Below are 18723 nucleotides of genomic sequence, written 5' to 3'. Positions count from 1 at the left end.
AGGGATGGTGATAAAATATCAACACTAAAGTATCAGTGGAAAATAATGATAAAAAATTAAATTAAATAAAAAGGTCATTTATTTATAACATGAAAAAGAGACTTTATATAGTTTTTACTAATTTACAGCTCAGTTACTTACTGTTTATTTGTTTAAATCACAGTCTAGTAAGATATTGGTGTGTATTTGTGGCATCACGTGCTCTTGAAGGCTCTGCCCCTTAGCGGAAGTACAAAGTGCATCAGACCGGAAGTCCCAAGTGAGGAGCGGCCCTGAGCTTAAGTAAGATCATCATATTTATTCCTCTGAATTAAGAAAAACAACGTAATGACTGGTTTGATATATATGCGGAATGGTCATGAAAGCGTCTTTAGATGTCAGACGAGGTTAAATGCGGATGGTCTAATGCAGCATAATGATGTTTTTGTGTCAGTATATTTATGCTAATACTATTGACGGGTGTTGTTTTGTGCTTTAACGTTTTTTTTTTGTAGTTTTCTGGGGTATTTAAAAGTAAACACATGTGTCGACTTTTTATAAGTAAAACATAATCATTTTATCATGTCGCAAAAGTTTCCAGTGGTGTTTTACGTCATTAAGGGTGTTTTAGTTAGTTAGCTCACGAGCGTAGCATTCACTGATCTGGGATCAGTTTCTCTTTATCATAGTTCACCTAAAAAGAAAACGTAACTTATTCTAGTAAAATAACATAAATTACATTAATTGTTAGTATCGCCTCTTTACGTGTTCTATATAATATTAGTATGGTCATTTACATATATCATGATTTTATACAAGTATTTAATCGTTCCTAAATCACTCTCAAATTAACAGAATAACAGTACTAGTGCTCTATATTGACTGTTATTGCAGGTTTAACTAAACTGAGTGATGCTGGTGATTCACCCTGACTTGTTGACACTGTAATATGAGTAACGTTAAGCAGTTTAAAACTACATCGTGTCTGTCATGTTTAGAGATGAAACGGACAACGGAAAATTTCATATCATGATTATAGTGACCAAAATGATCACTTTTATCAATATTATTACGGGATTATTCATAAAATATGATGGCAATGTTCAGTTCTACGAATTTTTTGTGTGCATAAACATTAAAGTAGTAGTCTAACATTTACAACAACGGAATTTTAAATGAATAAACATGTTGGTGGGGTGACTAACATAACATGTTGTCTACTAACATGTACTACATGTTTGACAAAAAAAAAAAAGGTATAGAAAACCTCACATTTCAGCCTTTAAATCATTTTTAAGAAAAGGGATGAGTCAAAATGATAAATGATTATAGGTATTTTATCTGTGCATACAAATTCTGCCCGATTTTCACATTGGTCTGAACAAAAATGGTCAAACTTTTCTAAAGACAGTTGGTTTTCTTCAGAGAAAACATTCATATAATTTATTCATTCATGCAGTCATTTATTTAATTTCCCTCAGCACTCGTTTGAAAAGGTTGGAAATCCTCTTACTCCATACACCATGTTTTCATACAAAACAAAATGCAAACAAAACAAAACAAAATGAGTTTTTCGTTTTGCTGTAGTCAAATGTTTTAATGATAATTAAAATATGTACGGGTAATACTAACTGTCAGGAATGTTTTTAATGTTTTTTTTCATCAAACTCTTAATTGTTTCATCCCTAATCATTAATGTTTTTCATGTGTGAGACTGTTAATTTAATACTTTCTATGTTAATCATCAACCTTTTGGTTCACCATCACTGCAAGTGAAAGTTATTCAGGCAGTATGCACTACAGTTTGTAGGTTTTAAAGTGTATGCTTATACCTAGAATAGTACTGTGATCTGGGCTGTTAATATCATGGTTGTGTTTATCTGGTTATCTAATCATCACCGGGCTTGTGACATTACACTGTTCCTTATACTATAAGCCACAAGTCGGCTGCAATGAAAAAGGCATTATAGTATGTATTATAATTACTGTTTCTCTGTCCTCAGCATTTCTAGGCACTGATATATACTTCCTGCTATAGTTTCCTCCGCCCTTTCTCCCGAGGCATCCGTCAGAGCCAGCAGAATATCCTGCAGTCATGTCGTACGGAAGGACAGAGCAGCGCGCCCCACCAAAAGACTTCAGCAGCCTCATCCAGACATGCAGCTCCAACATTCAAAAGATCACACAGAACAGTGAGTGTCTGGAGATTGTTGGATCTGTGTCGGTTATTACGCTGATGTTGATCTGAAAGTGCTAGTTAGTAGCAATTAATCTAAAGATACTATCAGGGAGTATATCAGATAAATTTGACAACATAGTGAAAGGTTCATGTCATGATGATTAAGGTCTCCATAAAACCATTAAAGGGTTAGTTTACCCAGAAATTACATTTCTGTCATTAAGTACTCACCCTCATGTTCCAAACCCGTAAGACCTACGTTCGTCTTCGGAACACAAATTAAGATATTTTTGATGAAATCAGAGAGGTTTTTTTTATCTCCCATAGAAAGCAACGAAATGACCACATTCAAGGTCCAGAGAAGTAGTAAAGACATCGTTAAAATAGTCAACGTGACTACAGTGGTTCAACTTTAATGTTATGAAGCGACGAGAATACTTTTTGTGCGCAAAAACAAGACAAAAATAATGACTTTATTCAACAATTTTTCCTCTTCCATGTCAGTCTCCTACAGCTTTGACGTAGTGAATGCAGTGCAGGCTTCCGTGTTCTATGTCAGAACGCTGACGCTGTACTGGCCGGCTCCTGCGTCAGCTTCACACACATGCGTCGTGGTGCTCACGTAAACAGTGTCTGCCAATACAGAGTCGGCGTTCGGATGTAAACACAGAAGCTCTGCACTGCGTTCACTGTGTCAACTGCGTAGGAGGCTGACAAAAAGTATTCTCGTCGCTTCATAACTTTAAGGTTGAACCACTGTAGTCACATTGACTATTTTAGCGATGGCTTTTCTACTTCTCTGGACCTTGAATGTGGTAATTTTGTTGCTTTCTATGGGAGATATAAAAAAAAAAAACCTCTTGGATTTCATAGAAAATATTAATTTGTGTTCCGAATTAGTAATTAATGACAGAAATTTCACTTTTGGGTAAAATAATTCTTTAAAGGAAGCATGTTGTGCATAAGATGAATTAGAAAAAAAAATTAAAATGAAGTGGAAAATAACGTTCTGAATTGTGTGACATGAATTAATTTCTTGAAGAATATGTCTGAGTTATATTTCATTCTCAAATCAAAAGTAAAAAAGATAAGATATTATAATTTATATAGAGAAATAAAGCCTGTTTGTATGACCCTTAAGATCTTTGGCTTTGTGGCATTATTTTCTGGTAACTGCACTTTTTCAGTGACCTACTTTGCCATTTGCATTGCCTTTTCGTTCATTGGGATTTCAAAAATTTGTTCAATAAAGAATTCTGATCCAAGTCATACAGCTCTGAGAAGTTGAAGTAATATTGTAAAATATTATTACAATTTAAAATGACTGTTTTCTATATCTCATATCAAGAGTTCAGAGAATATTCAAGTATGACTTACACTGTCATTCAAAAGTTTATGGTTTAGTTAGTTTATAGAGGTTTTTTTTTTTTTTTTTTTTTTTTTTTAAATCAAGGATGCATTAAATTGATCAAAAGTGATAGTAAATACATTTATAATATATTTACTTTGTAAGACAGGAATAATGGCTGATGAAAATTCAGCTTTGACATTGCGAGAATAAATTACATTTTAAAATATATTCATATTTTAAAACGTAATTTATTCTTGCAATGTCAAAGCAGAATGTTCATCTCTTGATGTTTGTTTTTATTAAGAATTTCAAATTAATTGGCAGTTTTTAAATTAATTGGGAATTAAATGGGATTTTATTTCTGACTAATTGGGACTGTTGGACTCATTTAGTATTTTGTATTTTGCTTTTACTTTTTTTTCTATGTACAAAATAATATTGTTTTGTATTTCTGTTTTGATCTGAAATATGATTTGGACATTTCTTCATTAGATTCATAGTACTGTTTGTTTCTGTCATCTGTGAGAGACCTGCATTGACTCTACAGAGCCTGATTTTAAAGTAACTTTGTGTTTTCTACAATAGCGGCTCAAATCAAGAGCATGGTAAACCAACTGGGAACAAAACAAGACACCAGTGAACTGCGAGAGAGACTGTGAGTGTGTTTAACTCTTGATTTATTTTGGGCTGTTCACTTCCTGTTCCTCTTGTGCTCTTGTATTCTCAGTATGTGTGATTTGTTTACAGTCAGCAGGTGCAGCACTACACAAACCAGCTGGCCAAGGAGACCAACAAACACCTGAAAGACCTCGGCGTACTCTCTCTACCTGTCTCCCTTGTCTGAACAGGTGCGTTTGTATGTGCAGGCTCACATTTTAACCTCCAAAGCAATGTTTACATGAAGCATAAGGAAATTAAAGAAATGTTTACATATAGCATAAGGAAATGAAAATAAAAATGAGGAGGTCAGTTAAAGGTGTTGCAGACCTGCCAACATGTACACATTTTGCGTAGCGGGTACACATTTTGACCTCAAAGTACGCTGGTACGATTTGTCACTCGAAACTACGCAAAAACCTGGCTCTGTGCACACGTAGTACTCAAATCAAGCAAAAGAAAAAGAGTTCGACTAATCATAGCACTGGGTTCGTTTCTCCAAATACCGAGAGGGGATGATTGACAAATGCGTAAGGCCTATCATTAAAAAGAGACTGCAAATCGACAGCAACACAAAATCTCGCTCGATTTCGCTCCTTCCGCTCCCGCCGTCTGACAGTGACTGAATTCTCAAGCGAGGACCGTACAGTAGTCACTAATGCACTTTTAACTCCTTAAGGTAAATGGGTAAAAAATGCTCAATTAATGCTGAGCAATAAATCTTAATAAAATTGAAATCGCTATATGGCCTAGTGATTATGAAAGTGCTGTGGTGTGGATGACTGAAGCGTGAGTCTGGGGAAACAGGCGTTTATTTATTTATTCTCAGTGTTGAGAAAAGTAGCCTACATGTATCGCGTTATTGTGTTAATAATAACTAAAGTACCTAATTATGTTACATAGCCTACTTATTTTGTATGAAAACCAGCACGTTAGTTACCTATGGATTTAAAAGTACCGTTATCTCAGTGCTGCGCGAGCTCTCACACAAACAAACTTGCGCACACACAGAGAGGGGGAAGATCATTGTAAAATGAAAATTGACGTGCTAAGTTTAAAATTTGTTCTTGCTTGTTTTGTTTTGTCAAATTGTCAGAAAGCATTTTGAATAATCCACCCGTTTTTAAAATTCGTTAAATGAACCCCCTTAACCCTCATTATGTCTGACTCAGCTTACTTGTTATAGGCTACTTGATATTCTTGAATAAGCGATTTGTTTTGCTCTTATTGGTCCTGTCTATTCATTGTCAACTGTTTTCTATAAATATGTTTGTAGGCTAACGTTTATTCAGCTAATGTTTGTCTTGTTTATAATGTGCAATGATCAAATGGAAAGACAGCACGTCACAAATGTAACCCCCCCCCCCCCTCCAATTTATTATTGGAATAATAACTTAAGTACTTTAAATGAATCACATGTAAACTCAATGTTTTTACTGTTTTATAGGGGTTTCTTAATTTGACTAGTTGTCATTACAAAACCTGTCTAAATGACTGTCAGTTTAGTTGTAGTATGTAAATATAGCCTACTTGAAATTGCAAACAAAAAAAATATTTTAGTTCATATTAAATTATTGAACGTGATTCACTTGTGGTTGTCAGTTTGTATAAGCACATATTATGCAATGCAAAATTAATCATGAATTAAATTTGAGCTGGTGTAGTGAAATTTTTGAATTGGGTCAAATTAAAAAAAACTTTAACAGATTTATGAAGATAGGTGTTGGTGTGGGTGGGTGTGTGTGTGTGTGTGTGTTTGTGTGTATTGCATTCTCAAAAATGTGAAAAATAAATATGCCCCCAAACCCCGTGTCCTGTCCCGTCACACTGGTACTAAAAAATGTTTTCCAAGGTTGGCAGGTCTGGTGTTGTTGAACTGCTTATAATATATTGTCTGAATCATCTAGTTAAAATCATTGATTTTCATCTTTAAACAGAGACAGCAGAAAATCCAGAAGGACCGGCTGATGAATGATTTCTCCGCTGCTCTAAACAACTTCCAGGCAGTGCAGCGTCGAGCCGCCGAGAAGGAGAAGGAGTCTGTGGCCAGAGCCCGAGCGGGGTCTCGCCTCTCTGTAAGATACACTTACGGGTCTTTTAGGAATAATGTTTCCACATTAGCTCTGATCAAACCCTTGTGAACTGTTTCTATAGAGTACCTCAGAGATGACGTGTTTTTGTATACAAAACCCGGAAGCGAGTTAGCATTTTAGGACTTCCGGTTCATCGCGCTAAAGTCTATGGGTTTTTGAATGGGTTTTTGCTAAATCGCCTGAAATAAGGTCTGTGGTTAACAAAGCCTCTGAATATTTTCATGTTTTGATCTATGACATAAAACACACCAGTTATAACCCGCTTGTGATTTTTTTTTTTTTTTTTTTTTTTTAAACTTTTATTGTGTCTTAAAAACGGTGGTTGCTAACAAATTGCTAAAAGGGACTACTTCCTTTGGCAGGGACTTTAGACGTCATCATGACAAACAGGACATTTGGACAGCATTTCTCATGAAAAAGTGGATAAGTATTCATACACAGCGCGGATCATAATCAGCGAGCATGTTTTTAAATAAAGTTGTTTTTTAAAATAAAGTTTGAGGAAGCTTGGTGGTGGTGACGTTGATCCGCGACCATGGTGTGCTGTAGTCCGTTTATAGCCTACTGTTAGCTTTTTATATCTGACAACTTTATTTAGGCTTCAAAATGTATAAATGTTGTGTTAACTTGTAAAGATTATCTTGATAGACAAAACGTGTAAGTGTCATAACCCTTTGTTAAACACAGAACTTATTTTTTGCGATTTTCCAAAAGTCTATGGGAAAAATGCATAGGCTTTCGATTGAGGGAACCTGTGGGCCGCTAACTTCCGGGTTGGCCTACAAAAACACGTCATCCCTGAGGTACTCTATAGGCAGCTAGTTAAGGCAGAATCCTTGTAAGTGACCCTGCCATTCAGGTTTGCCATGCAAACACTTCTCCACATGTGAAACGTTGCTTCTTCAGTATTTGTACATTTACATTTGTTTGAAATGTAATGTTGTCCTGACGTTAGAATGTAGATAACTTAAACCCAGAAATACCTTATACCCGATTCGGAAATGAACATGGACTCAGGGCAACAATGCCATCAAAATGAACAAAAATTGCCCCCAAATGCAAGATAAGGCGGCATAATAATGTCCCTGTACAATTAAATTAAATCTATTACGACTGTCACAATTAAAGTAAAATGTGAAAATGAATAATAAAATGTCAGTTGAGGCATTGTATTTAGATCAGCTGGTTGCATCCAAGATTTCAATCAGTCAATCAATCAGTGAATCAATCAATCAGCATCACAACAAACACCAGCAATTTTTGAAGCATTAGGCATTATAACCAATCAGAAAACATTCTGTTGAGTATATGAATGGAATGGCCAATCGGAGGCGTTTAGATCAGTGACCAGTGATGAACAAAAAATCTGCAGAAAGCAATGTTATTCAGTTCACTTGCTCAATGACAAATTCTGTACTCTTGCAGATTCTCTCATTATAAACAACAAAGTTCAGATACTATGTAAATGAGATTAATTTTGCAGTGTAGATCACTTCAGTGATTAAAACAGGAGTTTTTGGAAAAAAATAATAGGAGGAAAAAAATAATTCTGCCCTTTTTTTGTGTGTGTGCAGAATATACTGATTGCTTCAAAGTTTTTCTGTGGGTTTAAAAAGGTCTTAAAAAGTCTTAATTCACCCTTACACAAATTAAGGCCTTAAAAGGTCTTAAATCAGAGCAGTCTTAAATTCATAAAGGTATGGCATTAATGTTGTATGCATTGCAAAAAAAAAAAAAAAACTTTTTCCTCCTTATTTTTGTCCTGTTTTCCAAAACAAATATCTAAACATCTTTGATACATTTACTTGAGATGCAAATGTAAAATGAAATCTTGAAAGAAATTAAATGAAGTGAGTTTGATTAAAACAAGAGCAAATATCTGACAATGAGTTAAGAAACTTCCCTTTGAATTAAGTTGATTTTTCTGAGCCCATTGCCAGATATTTGTTCTTGTTTTAATCATAAAATTTCATTTTGATCAATTTCACAGAAAAAAGACTTTATATTTTATGTAATTGTGGGTCTCAAGTAAATGTATGTTGATTTAAGAATCTTTAGACATTTGCACTGGAAAACAAGACAGAAATACTGAGAAAGAACAATTTTTGCAGTGTGAACAGAAGGTACAGTAAAGATATTTCCATATTCTTGTGGTTGGGAACAGGGCGATTCAAACTACTTTTTATTTGTAAATATAATTAAAAAGTAATGAATATCTGTTGAAAGTGTTGCTAAATGTGTTTCTCTCTAGACATGTACATTTAGAGAACATATTGACACATTGATTTCCCTTCAGTTTATTCTATACATTTTCTTTATTTGGTCTTGAAAAGGTCTTAAAAAAAGTCTTAAATTTACCTTCATAAAACTGCAGAAACCCAAAAATGGGTTGCTGATGCTAATCTATGTTATTAATGTTTAAAATATTCATACAATACTCTTCAGTATTGTTAAGTGAAGTGCTTTTGTGTTGTGATTTAATTTAGGCTGACGATGGAGGTCATGAAGAGCAGCTGGTCTCCTTTGATAAGTATGTCTCAGATATTCCCTGATTATGAGCTAAAATTAAGAGTATGAGTTATGAGTAAAAGCATTGCAGTTGAAAACATTCTGCGTGTGTGTGTGCAGTAATGATGACTGGGGTAAGACCACCATTCAGACAGAAGACGTGGCCATAACAGAGGAGGACCTGGAGCTTATTAAAGAAAGAGAAACTGCCATTCGACAACTTGAGGTTAGCTTCCTCTTTTCCTGCCAGCACTACCCGTTGCACACATTTACACACATTCCATTCTTCCTCCTTTTTTCTTTTTTTTTTTTCCCTATCAATGTATCAGTTTGAAACTTCATATGCTGCAGCACAATTATATGCAAACTAACCGCTTAAAACTGAGGTTAACCACTTGAACAATCTAAAGCTGTCGTTGTACAGTATAGTAACCCTGTTTACACCTGCTGTTAACATGAAGTACATTTTTGTATTCATGAGTTACGCATTTGTTGTCATCTGTAATTTTGCTTACTACCTCGTCTGTTATTGCAGTCGGACATTTTGGATGTGAATCAGATTTTCAAGGATCTTGCTGTGATGATCCATGATCAGGGTGAAATGATAGGTGAGTACTGTCTGTCTTTAATCTATAAGTCTGCACACTGCTGCTTTTTATATGGGGATATTCAACCAAAAATGAAAATGGTCATTTATTTATGTATTATTCACAATTTTGATAAATATACTAGCTGTTTTGTCCCATGCAATTACAATTAATGGGAGATCTGAATGGGATCTGAAACTATCCAGCTTCAAAAGGACGCAAAATCACCATAAAAGTGCCGGACCTAAAGTCATATGGGTTTGGAATGAAATGAGGGTGATTCAATTATGACATATGGGCAATTCCACGCAAAGGTCATCCTTACCCTGAAAAGTTTTTACCAAAAGAACAAAACCCTTTTTAAGTTGTCCATTTAGGTCTGTAATATAATATAGAGCAATTTTTTCAAAAATTTCTCTAACAGAAATTTTTAAGAAAATTGCCTTGTTTATTAGTTCATGTATTTTAGCAAGAAGTTCTGTAAGAAGGAAAATCATGGTCTCTAAATTGATTCTTGAACAACGCACATGCTTTTCAACATGAGAATAGGTCTAATCCATAACCTTTTGCAATACAGAGTATAAAGTTGTATACATTTTAGTAAAAAGTTAATTGTGCAGTCTTACCATGCTGGTATCCCAGATTTCAATATTTGGTGGTTTAAATGCCTGCTTGAGATCTCTTTTTAAAGCAGTCTTCCTTGCTGCTTTCGGACTGGTCATGTCCCTAACGTTGTTTTTTCCTCATAAATGCGAACACGAAAAATGAAATAAAATTATTATTTTATGCTCTGTAGAGAGCCAACCCTTCTTCATTCGGTGGGCAGTATTACTTTTGGTTTGCACAGTGTAATTCACAGAATTCCTAAAAAATATATTGTCACCCAAAACTTAGTGACTTTTTTGTCACGTCCGTAACGCACATATATTTCCCTCATCTAAAATATAAAACGATTGTATAGACTGACATTTTTCTAATGTCTGGAATCCTTTAGTAAGGGATTATGAATATATAAACAGACGGTTCAATATGTTGGTATTAAATGCATTCTCTGGGTATTTATATTTCAAGTTTTGACTTCAAACGTCACGTTGATTGATCAATTTCTAAGGCCTCTAATTTATCAACATGATCAAAAATTTTGCTGGAAAAATCCATTGTACACAATCTACTAAATGCCTTCTGTCCTCTGATTGATAGTTTATATTTTTTTAGGAATTAAAAGTCCTTTTTATATATTTCTAAAAGTAATTCCCTCCTCAGGTTGAGATTTACATTTTTGCCTTTTTCATGTAAGAATAACTTATATTGTTAGTAATATTTCAAGATGAACGCTTACTAGATTTTTATAGAAAAATCATGTTAAAATGTGAGTATTAAATGTGATACATCAGGCTTTTGAGGATTTTTTTTATTTTTTTTTTTCTGTCAATCATCATTAGATTATGTTTTGCCCCTTACAATAAAAACTACAGACCTTTGATTATAAAACTCAGTATTTAAATATCATCTTACTAAGACATACAACCATGGCCAAAAGTATTTTCAGTGACACCAATTTTGTGTTTCGCGAAGTTTGCTTCTTCGGTATTTGTAGATTATTTTTCACATGTTTCTATGGTATACTGGAAAACAATAAGCATTTCATAAATTTTAAAGGCTTTTATTGGCAAAAACTTTCAATATATGCAAAAAATCAAGTGTTTTGTACAGTGTTGACACTTCTACTTCATAACCTTTGCAGTTCGCTCTGGCATGCTGGATATCAGCTTCTGGGCCAAATCCTGACTGATGGTGATCCATCCTTGTCTTATTAGTGCTTGGAATTTATCATAATTTGTGGACTTCTGCTTGTCCAATTGCCTTTTGAGGGCTGACCACAGCTTCTCTATGGGATTAAGATCAGGGTAGTTGCCTGGTCACAGATCCAAAATTTCAATGTAATGATTTCAGAGCCACTCCATTATCACTCTTGCCTTGTTGTGACATGGTGCTCCATCATGCTGCAAAAAAATTCAAACCTTGTACTTCCTGTAGAATTTCAGTCTGTCATTCATTGATGTTTTTCTTGGAAAGTAGTGCCTTCTTTGCTGCCCTTCTTTACGCCAGACCATTGTCCAAAAGTCTTTGCCTTACTGTGCATGCATATGCTCTAATTGCTAAGTGCAAGTAAATATGTGTGATTACAGATAGCATAGAGGCTAATGTGGAGAGTGCAGAAGTGCATGTGGAGAGAGGAGCTGAGCAACTTCAGAGAGCAGCTCAGTATCAGGTACAGTAAAAGCTTCAGCATTACACACACACACAAACACAGCTATGGCATTTTTTGAGCATCATACATGCATTCTCAGTTAGAATAACTGTCTTTGATGCCCAAAAAGTAGGTAATCAGTGTGTCTTCTAAGTCACTTTGGGAGAGCAATATCTGCTACAAACATTAATGTAAATTAGAGTTTCACTATGGGAGCAAATTGATTCACTTATTATTGACAATTTGTTAGATGTATGTCAAAATATGTAGCAAGATGGCAGAATCTAAAACCATGCATGTTGCATACATACTGTATGATGGTAATATTTTCCTTCCTTCACTGTAGCAAAAGTCTCGTAAGAAGATGTGCATCCTTGCAGTGGTCCTTTCCTTAGTGATCATCATCATCAGCATTATTATCTGGCAGTCTACCAAATGAAGATCATTCCTCTTCACTTCCCCTATTTTCTCTCATTTCTTTAATTTATTTTCTTGCTCGCAAACCCAATGCCATCCACATGGGAAGGGAGGTCAAAGGCTCTCAGCAGCACCTATGGGTCCATCTCTGTAGGTTTGCTGGGTTAGATACAGTATGAAGTGGCTAAAGCGAATGTAACATTCCCTAGCCTCTCCCCTCCAGCCCTTTAGTTTGTAATGAAGAAGGATGAGCTTACAGATAGGGTGGGGGAAAAAAATAAGTGATATAAAGTGATATAACATTTCATTTTGATTCTTGTAATACATTTCTAGCACTAACACTACTTTACATTTCTTAATAAAACCAGGTTATGTCATTTTAAGAAATTTATTGGAGTGAGATAAGGTGTAAAAATGGCATTTGATGACTGAAGTTTTTTTTACGTCTTATTGTAATATAATTTTGGCTTTAGATGTCTTGTATAATGTACATTTCCAACATTTCAAAGTTCTCAAGTCACTCCAAAGGTTAACAATAAAATGCTTAGATGAGCTGCAAAATTAATCGTATATTGTTGTTGATACCGTATAACAGTAGATCAGAAGAATTGCAAGTATGAAGCAGCAATGATACCTAAAGCTCAAACATCTCTAATCTTCAGTTTCAATACTGTTAGTGGTGTTAACGCATAGGTTTATTATACAGGTCTGTTATATGGTGGTCATATAGCTGTAAATGTTGTATAAGAACTTATAATCAATATTATGGTTGAAACAAATTTGTATATTACAACATGAAAAGTCTGCACAGTACATTAAAATTATGTAAAAAGAATTGCACCCATACTTTTAGAACATGCAAAAATGAATGTCTTTTTCCTTTTTTAAAAATTGATTTATATGACTTCTATGAGTACATGATTAAAGAAACATGTCTTAAACAAGTCTGCCTTCTTGATTCTCTCTTAAAATTATTCAAGCCACATTTAGCAGTGGTGAAATAAGCGCTGTGAATGTGACTAGTCAGGATGTGCTATAAATTTCAGAAAGTACACGGCGTACACTATATTAACCCAGCAGTCTCTGCCGTCTTTTGATTGGCTTTGGTTGTGTGGGCTAATTAAAGTTAAGGGCTTTTATTACCCTCTAGGCTTAGCTTTAAAAATAGCCAAATATTAAACTTTGCCGAGCAACTAGTGTCCCACATTGTTTTTGCTATGAACAAATCTCAAAATCTGTAGCTTGTTGAGGACAGGTTTTTAAGGGATTATACTTAATCCAGAATTTTCATTTGGTGGTCAATAAAATAAGAAGCAACACAGAAACAACCAGTGGGCACATTATAGCAACTGCATAAAAAGGGCTTAAAACCACTCAGAACACCTTGGTAACCTCATAGCAATTTCTCCGATCTTGTGGCAGCAAGGTTTTTCTTCAAAAACATGTAGTTGCTATATACATTCAGACCCAGACTTGCATGCTCACAATAGAAATATTATAGACTCAACAGCAGATGTCAGTGTTAAACAAGTTTTACCTCATTACCTCTACTGAAAGTATATCCCTCAGTACTGTCCAAGTCCTGTCCAGGTCGTGTGTGTGTGTGTGTGTGTGTGTGTATTGTGCATTCTTTTATTTAGAATTGATACTTGTGTAGTTCATTACAAAGTAAACTGCTACCAATGTGATGGTTTTCCATCTTTACAACTCCTTCCAACAAAGTTCGGTTTTCATTTGGACCTGCTGAAATAGTCATGTCAGCGTAACTCTCTGAATTAAAAACACATGCATAAACCATGCCATTTAACAAAATGACTAACCTTTCGTTCTCATCATCTGACTCAATATTAGTCTGACTAAGCCTCTGCTTGAACCCAGAGATCATGATGGATGTGTTGCTCACATTCTGTGGTGGAACAGTCAGGAGTTAATGCCAAGGAGCAATGTGCCCTTTGCAGACAAATAACTGATGGTTATGAAAACAGTCAAGAGTTTTATTATATAAATGCTGTGTGTTATACTGCTCTTTGTTTGTTTTCAGTGAATTATGACGTTCACCGAAAATAGTCTATTAGTCTGTGTATGTCCATTGTGATTATTTTGGATGGATAATTACAGATTGAAAAGCATGACCATATGCTGAAAAGATTGTCCCCGCTTGCAGTATTCATGGTCTTGCCATGTAAAGTTAGCAATTATTAGCATGGTAAAACATTCAAATGAGGCAAAATACAGGGGCTGTGAAGTGACGGTATGGCAGGGAAATTCCTGGCTTGGTTACACACCACTGTCTGCCGCAGGGAAGACCTTATTCAACCTTGTCTGAGATTTCCCATCAGTACTGCTCATGTCCCTCATTTCATGCTCCCTGTTACTGGGCTGCATCCTCAAACGAATCCTGGAAATGGCGTGGGATTCAACAGGCTGGATAATGGGTATGGATACGGTTCAAGACTTTGATATTCGGCTCTCCTCATGTGCATCTGTTGCTTAATCTGGCTCCAAACCTCCAGCTGAGCTGTCACCATGAGCCTAGAGTGTTCACTTGTTTGATCTTCAGTGAGTGCACCAAGAACATCAGGCTTGTCTTTTCTGGAAGTTCAGAACATAGTTTTCAGGACTGAATAGTTTTTGAAAGGTAGTAAACTGACAAAAGCTGCTTTCTCCTTCACAATCCACACTAGTTCAACACCGGTACCAAACTTGACCAAATACTATGTATGATAAAAAGACATTTTCTTCACTTCTGGACACATTTTTAAGGTTTTAAGTCCATTTTAAAGCTGCAATCCGTAAGTTTTGCCTCTTTGTCGCCATCTCTGTTCGAAAATGCAGTTATTAAATTGTCATCTTTACAAGGGTTGTGCATTGGCACGGCTCCTTAGCGAGGATGAATCTAATGTTTTGAGGAGAATGTGTGGCTGTCAGTCACCGCACCGGTGAATACTGTACATGTACTTCGGAATCACAGATTGTAGTCTTGGAAATATGACCAAAATAAGAATTTTTACCAGAAAATGTCATATGAACAAGTAACAAATCTGTCACTTTTGTTCTGACAAACTGAGGGAAAAAAAGCATTACAATAAATCGCGCTACCAATGGTGATTAAATCTAACGATTGCTTAGCTCATATCACTTCAAACCGTGCAAATTGTTATTATTGTTATACTTGGTTCTCAAATTGTTAATGTTAACAACATCAGCATTGCGTGACTGTGTATTTAGTGTGTATTAGCGTTAGCTGTAGATTTAAATTTCTGTACAGTCTAATCTCTAACATTAATTTGTCATACCATACAATCCGCCATCAAAATGATTAGTTTAATTATTCCAGCTGCTGTGAGAAAAGGCTGATCCATCAACTGCAGCATCCTCACATGATATAGCCTACTAGCTGGGACTCCTCCTTTATGTAAACAGACGTGACGTAATGACATAATGACGAACGGCAGCATGCTTGAATTTCCCGCGGAAACCTACCAGTACCACCCGAATTAGAAAACATTATTACAAGCTTACCGTTGTGAATCGGGCTAAGGTAAGAAGATAGTTTTGAACACTGGCTGGTTATGTACTTGCTTAAAAAAATGATTTTGGATCATTTTTAACCAAAAAAAGTTACGGACAGCAGCTTTAAGCAACAAAAGTTGCTGGGTTGTTGCAGTAGTCCTGCCGCTTTTCCACTGGGGCTGGTGTAGAAGCCGGTGCCCAATCTTACCGGGTTGTGTTGCACTTGATGTGTACTGTACCTCCAGTCTTGTGGCCTTCTTCATGCACATCTGTGAAGTCCACAAGACTGAAGGCAGGGTTCCTCGTATCTGGCCTTGGAAGGCAACTGCCCTGCAGAGTTTAGCTTCAGCCCTAATCAAAGACACATGAACAAGCTAATCAAAGTCTTCATAGTTACTACAAATATACAGATAGTTGAGTTTGTTTGAACTAAACTCCCTGCATCAGACCCTCCAGGGTTGGATTTGAAGAACCCTGCTGTAGGCTGCGGGGTGACTCTGAAGGGTGTTCAGGAGTGCCTTGGTTCTGGCAGCTATGCATCATCATTACTGCAGAGTCCCAAGAGTGTATGCCAGTGGTTCGCAATGTTTTTTGTGCCCCCCTACCCATTATCTAGCTCCCTAGATCAATATACAAACTCAATCAGCAAACGAAGCATTCCTAATTTTTCCAATGGGAAACAAGAACAAGAAGAAAAAGTTGTTTTCACTCGAACTTCGGCAGGTTACACTGATGTGAATGGTGTGACAGGTCATGTCAAAACACATAGAACCCATAGTAATCAGTGATTCTGTCTACACTTGATGTGCGCCAAGTCGCAGACTGTAAACGGATGCCCTGCTTGTGCATATCAACACCCCCCTTTCCCTTTCGAAGATATTGCTTCCTGCGTCCCCAATGTTTTCTGAACGCTTCCACTAGTGTATACTACTAGTGTGTGTGGTATTATGTGGCCAAAGTGTGGACTTGTGGTCAAGGTGGGCGGAGGGCAGCATTTAGGACCTGACCCGGGAGTATCAACTGTTATGTTCAATCTAATGCTTCGGCAACATAAGCAAATCTGTCAGCACATTCTGTAGTGCATGGGTAGCCAACGCTGCTCCTGAAAGGCTGCTATCCTACAGATTTTAGGTCCAGCCCTGTTCCAACCTGTAAATTTCACCTTCGATTAGCTGGTTCAGGTAGGTTTGCTTAGGGTTAGAATCTGCAGGAAAGTAGCCCTCAGGAGCAGGGTTGCTACTCTTGCTACCCTTCTCAAATAATGCAGAATCTTCTTTTATAAAGGATTAGAATCAGTTGTGTTGGTGGTTTTCAAATCCAGCCTTACCTAATTTCCTCACAGGGGTTACATTTAACCGTTATCAGTTTAGTTTAAGCTGCAGCTTTGAGGTTCTTCTTCAGTTGTGGTTTGAATGTTGAAGCCCCTTCTGTCTGTCCATGGTGAAAGTCACAATTCTTGCACGATTCTTTCTAGTTAGGAGAGGTATCATATTATCTCTCTTTAGTGAAGAAGGTGCAGAAATATCTGGGTCCAGCAAGGGTGTAGCATTGGAGCATGACATCACTTCCTAATCTTGTTGCTTTTGAGGTCTCTTTTGCAGTGTTAGGTGATGAGGATATACCACTTTTGAGAAAAATACCATATTATTTGAGATCACAATGACAAACTATGGTAAGCTTTTTAAAACACAGCTACATCTTTTGAACAATAGCAGTGTTTGAAACCTGTTTATAAACAATCAATTTCATTCTTGGATTTGATCTGAAAGAATACACTTAAGTGATTTCTGAGAAACGCAGTTGAAAGTGGAATTAGGCTTAGCACCAAAACACACTTGTAGCCAATCAGCAGTAAGGGGCGTATACACTCATTATGGAGGAGGTGCCTGTGTTGCATAGCATGTTCATGAATTTGGGGGCGGAGCTATCAAGATAGGGGTGTGATTTTTTTTTTTTTTGTCTAGGGGCATGTTTGTTTTGATGATTTCAAATATCAACATTGTTTCTCAGAAATCACTTACTGCACCTTTTACCTTAACTTAAAGTCCCCCTGTGGTGAAAATCAAATTTTTTAATGTTGTTCATATGTCTATCTGGTGTTTTTAACATGCTTTAAGACAAAACATGTGCAAATTCATAAGTCAACACCATTGCTGAGTATTTTCTCTTTAAAACTGCAGTAAACCAAAGACAGACTCAAACCCGCCTTTTGAAATTGCTGGTGTTTCTGACGTTACAAACTACCTTGTAACCAATCACGTTAACGTGCCGGCGAAAGTTGTTCAAAGCATTTCTAAGGATACTGATTGTTAGAAGGCAGCTGTCTGAATCGTGAATGTGAACATGGTTTGTGTAACATTAGCAACACATTATTTAGCTGTTTGATAGCATAGTTAAGCAAAACGCTAATCATATTAATTACCGTTATGTGTCCGATGTTGTAAAAAGCGATACCATTGTGCAGCGTTTACCGGTAAGTTGACTGAGTGGATCTCGTCTGAGCTTGTGCAAGTGAGTGGAGGCGGGGCTTATTATCATATTCATAGACTTGTGTATATTAAATGAGGCAAGGGTGTAGAGTTACATTCAAGCTATTTTAAGGCATTACGTTTTTTTTTTTTTTTTTTTTTTTCACAGGAAAAAAACGTTTAAATATGTAATTTTGGTGATCAAAGATGAGTTTTAAGAGATAAAATTATTGACTACAGGGGGACTTTAACATTTAGCAAGTCTCATTTAACTTGATAACTCCATGCTTTTTTTCTGTTCCTTGAAGACTGTTGCAATATTCTGACATTACACATTCTCTGCCATCTGTATCTTGGCCAGCAGCGCATTCTTGGTTTCGTCTTGGCGTTCTCTCTCTCTCTTTAATTGAAGTTAGTGCAGAGACTAACACTCCAGCTGCACACATCTCCTGCTGCAGCGTTACATAATCAAACCACAAGTGACTGTCAGAAGTTTGGTTTGTTGTCCAGACCTTTTCATTTTAACACTTATGTCTTGTTTTTCCCTGCGCTTTTCATTGGCATACAAACTGGCTAACGGGATGCATTTTTTTGCAGCTCTGACAGGTCTAATCATGGACCAACTGGAGGGGTGTGTGAGAGGAGAGATGAAAGATGGCATTATCCACAGAGAGCTCACACATTAGATGCACTGTAAAAATTATTTTCATGATTTATCAC

The 18723-nt window shown here is 36.3% G+C and overlaps 1 protein-coding gene across 1 annotated transcript; it reads left to right on the top strand.

Annotated features, from left to right (window-relative positions):
- The first annotated feature begins 168 nt into the window (after positions 1-168).
- Positions 169-12966, top strand: stx12 (syntaxin 12). The gene is made up of 10 exons (XM_051873305.1): positions 169-282; positions 1983-2171; positions 4095-4164; positions 4257-4347; positions 6074-6241; positions 8746-8789; positions 8888-8993; positions 9303-9375; positions 11544-11626; positions 11952-12966. The coding sequence occupies exons 2-10, from the start codon at positions 2075-2077 to the stop codon at positions 12042-12044; spliced, it is 825 nt and encodes a 274-aa protein (XP_051729265.1). The 5' UTR covers positions 169-282; positions 1983-2074; the 3' UTR covers positions 12045-12966.
- The last annotated feature ends 5757 nt before the right edge of the window (positions 12967-18723 follow it).

This window comes from Ctenopharyngodon idella, chromosome 19 (assembly GCF_019924925.1).
Source record: "Ctenopharyngodon idella isolate HZGC_01 chromosome 19, HZGC01, whole genome shotgun sequence".
NCBI classification, from domain to species: domain Eukaryota; kingdom Metazoa; phylum Chordata; class Actinopteri; order Cypriniformes; family Xenocyprididae; genus Ctenopharyngodon; species Ctenopharyngodon idella.
This window is presented reverse-complemented; position numbering and strand designations above follow the sequence as displayed.

Excerpts from the sequence above, each read along its gene's own strand:
- stx12 (XM_051873305.1), top strand. The coding sequence starts at position 2,075 with ATGTCGTACGGAAGGACAGAGCAGCGCGCCCCACCAAAAGACTTCAGC. Across the intron at positions 8,994-9,302 it reads CTGCCATTCGACAACTTGAG|TCGGACATTTTGGATGTGAA; the intron begins GTTAGCTTCCTC and ends CTGTTATTGCAG. Across the intron at positions 11,627-11,951 it reads AGAGAGCAGCTCAGTATCAG|CAAAAGTCTCGTAAGAAGAT; the intron begins GTACAGTAAAAG and ends CCTTCACTGTAG.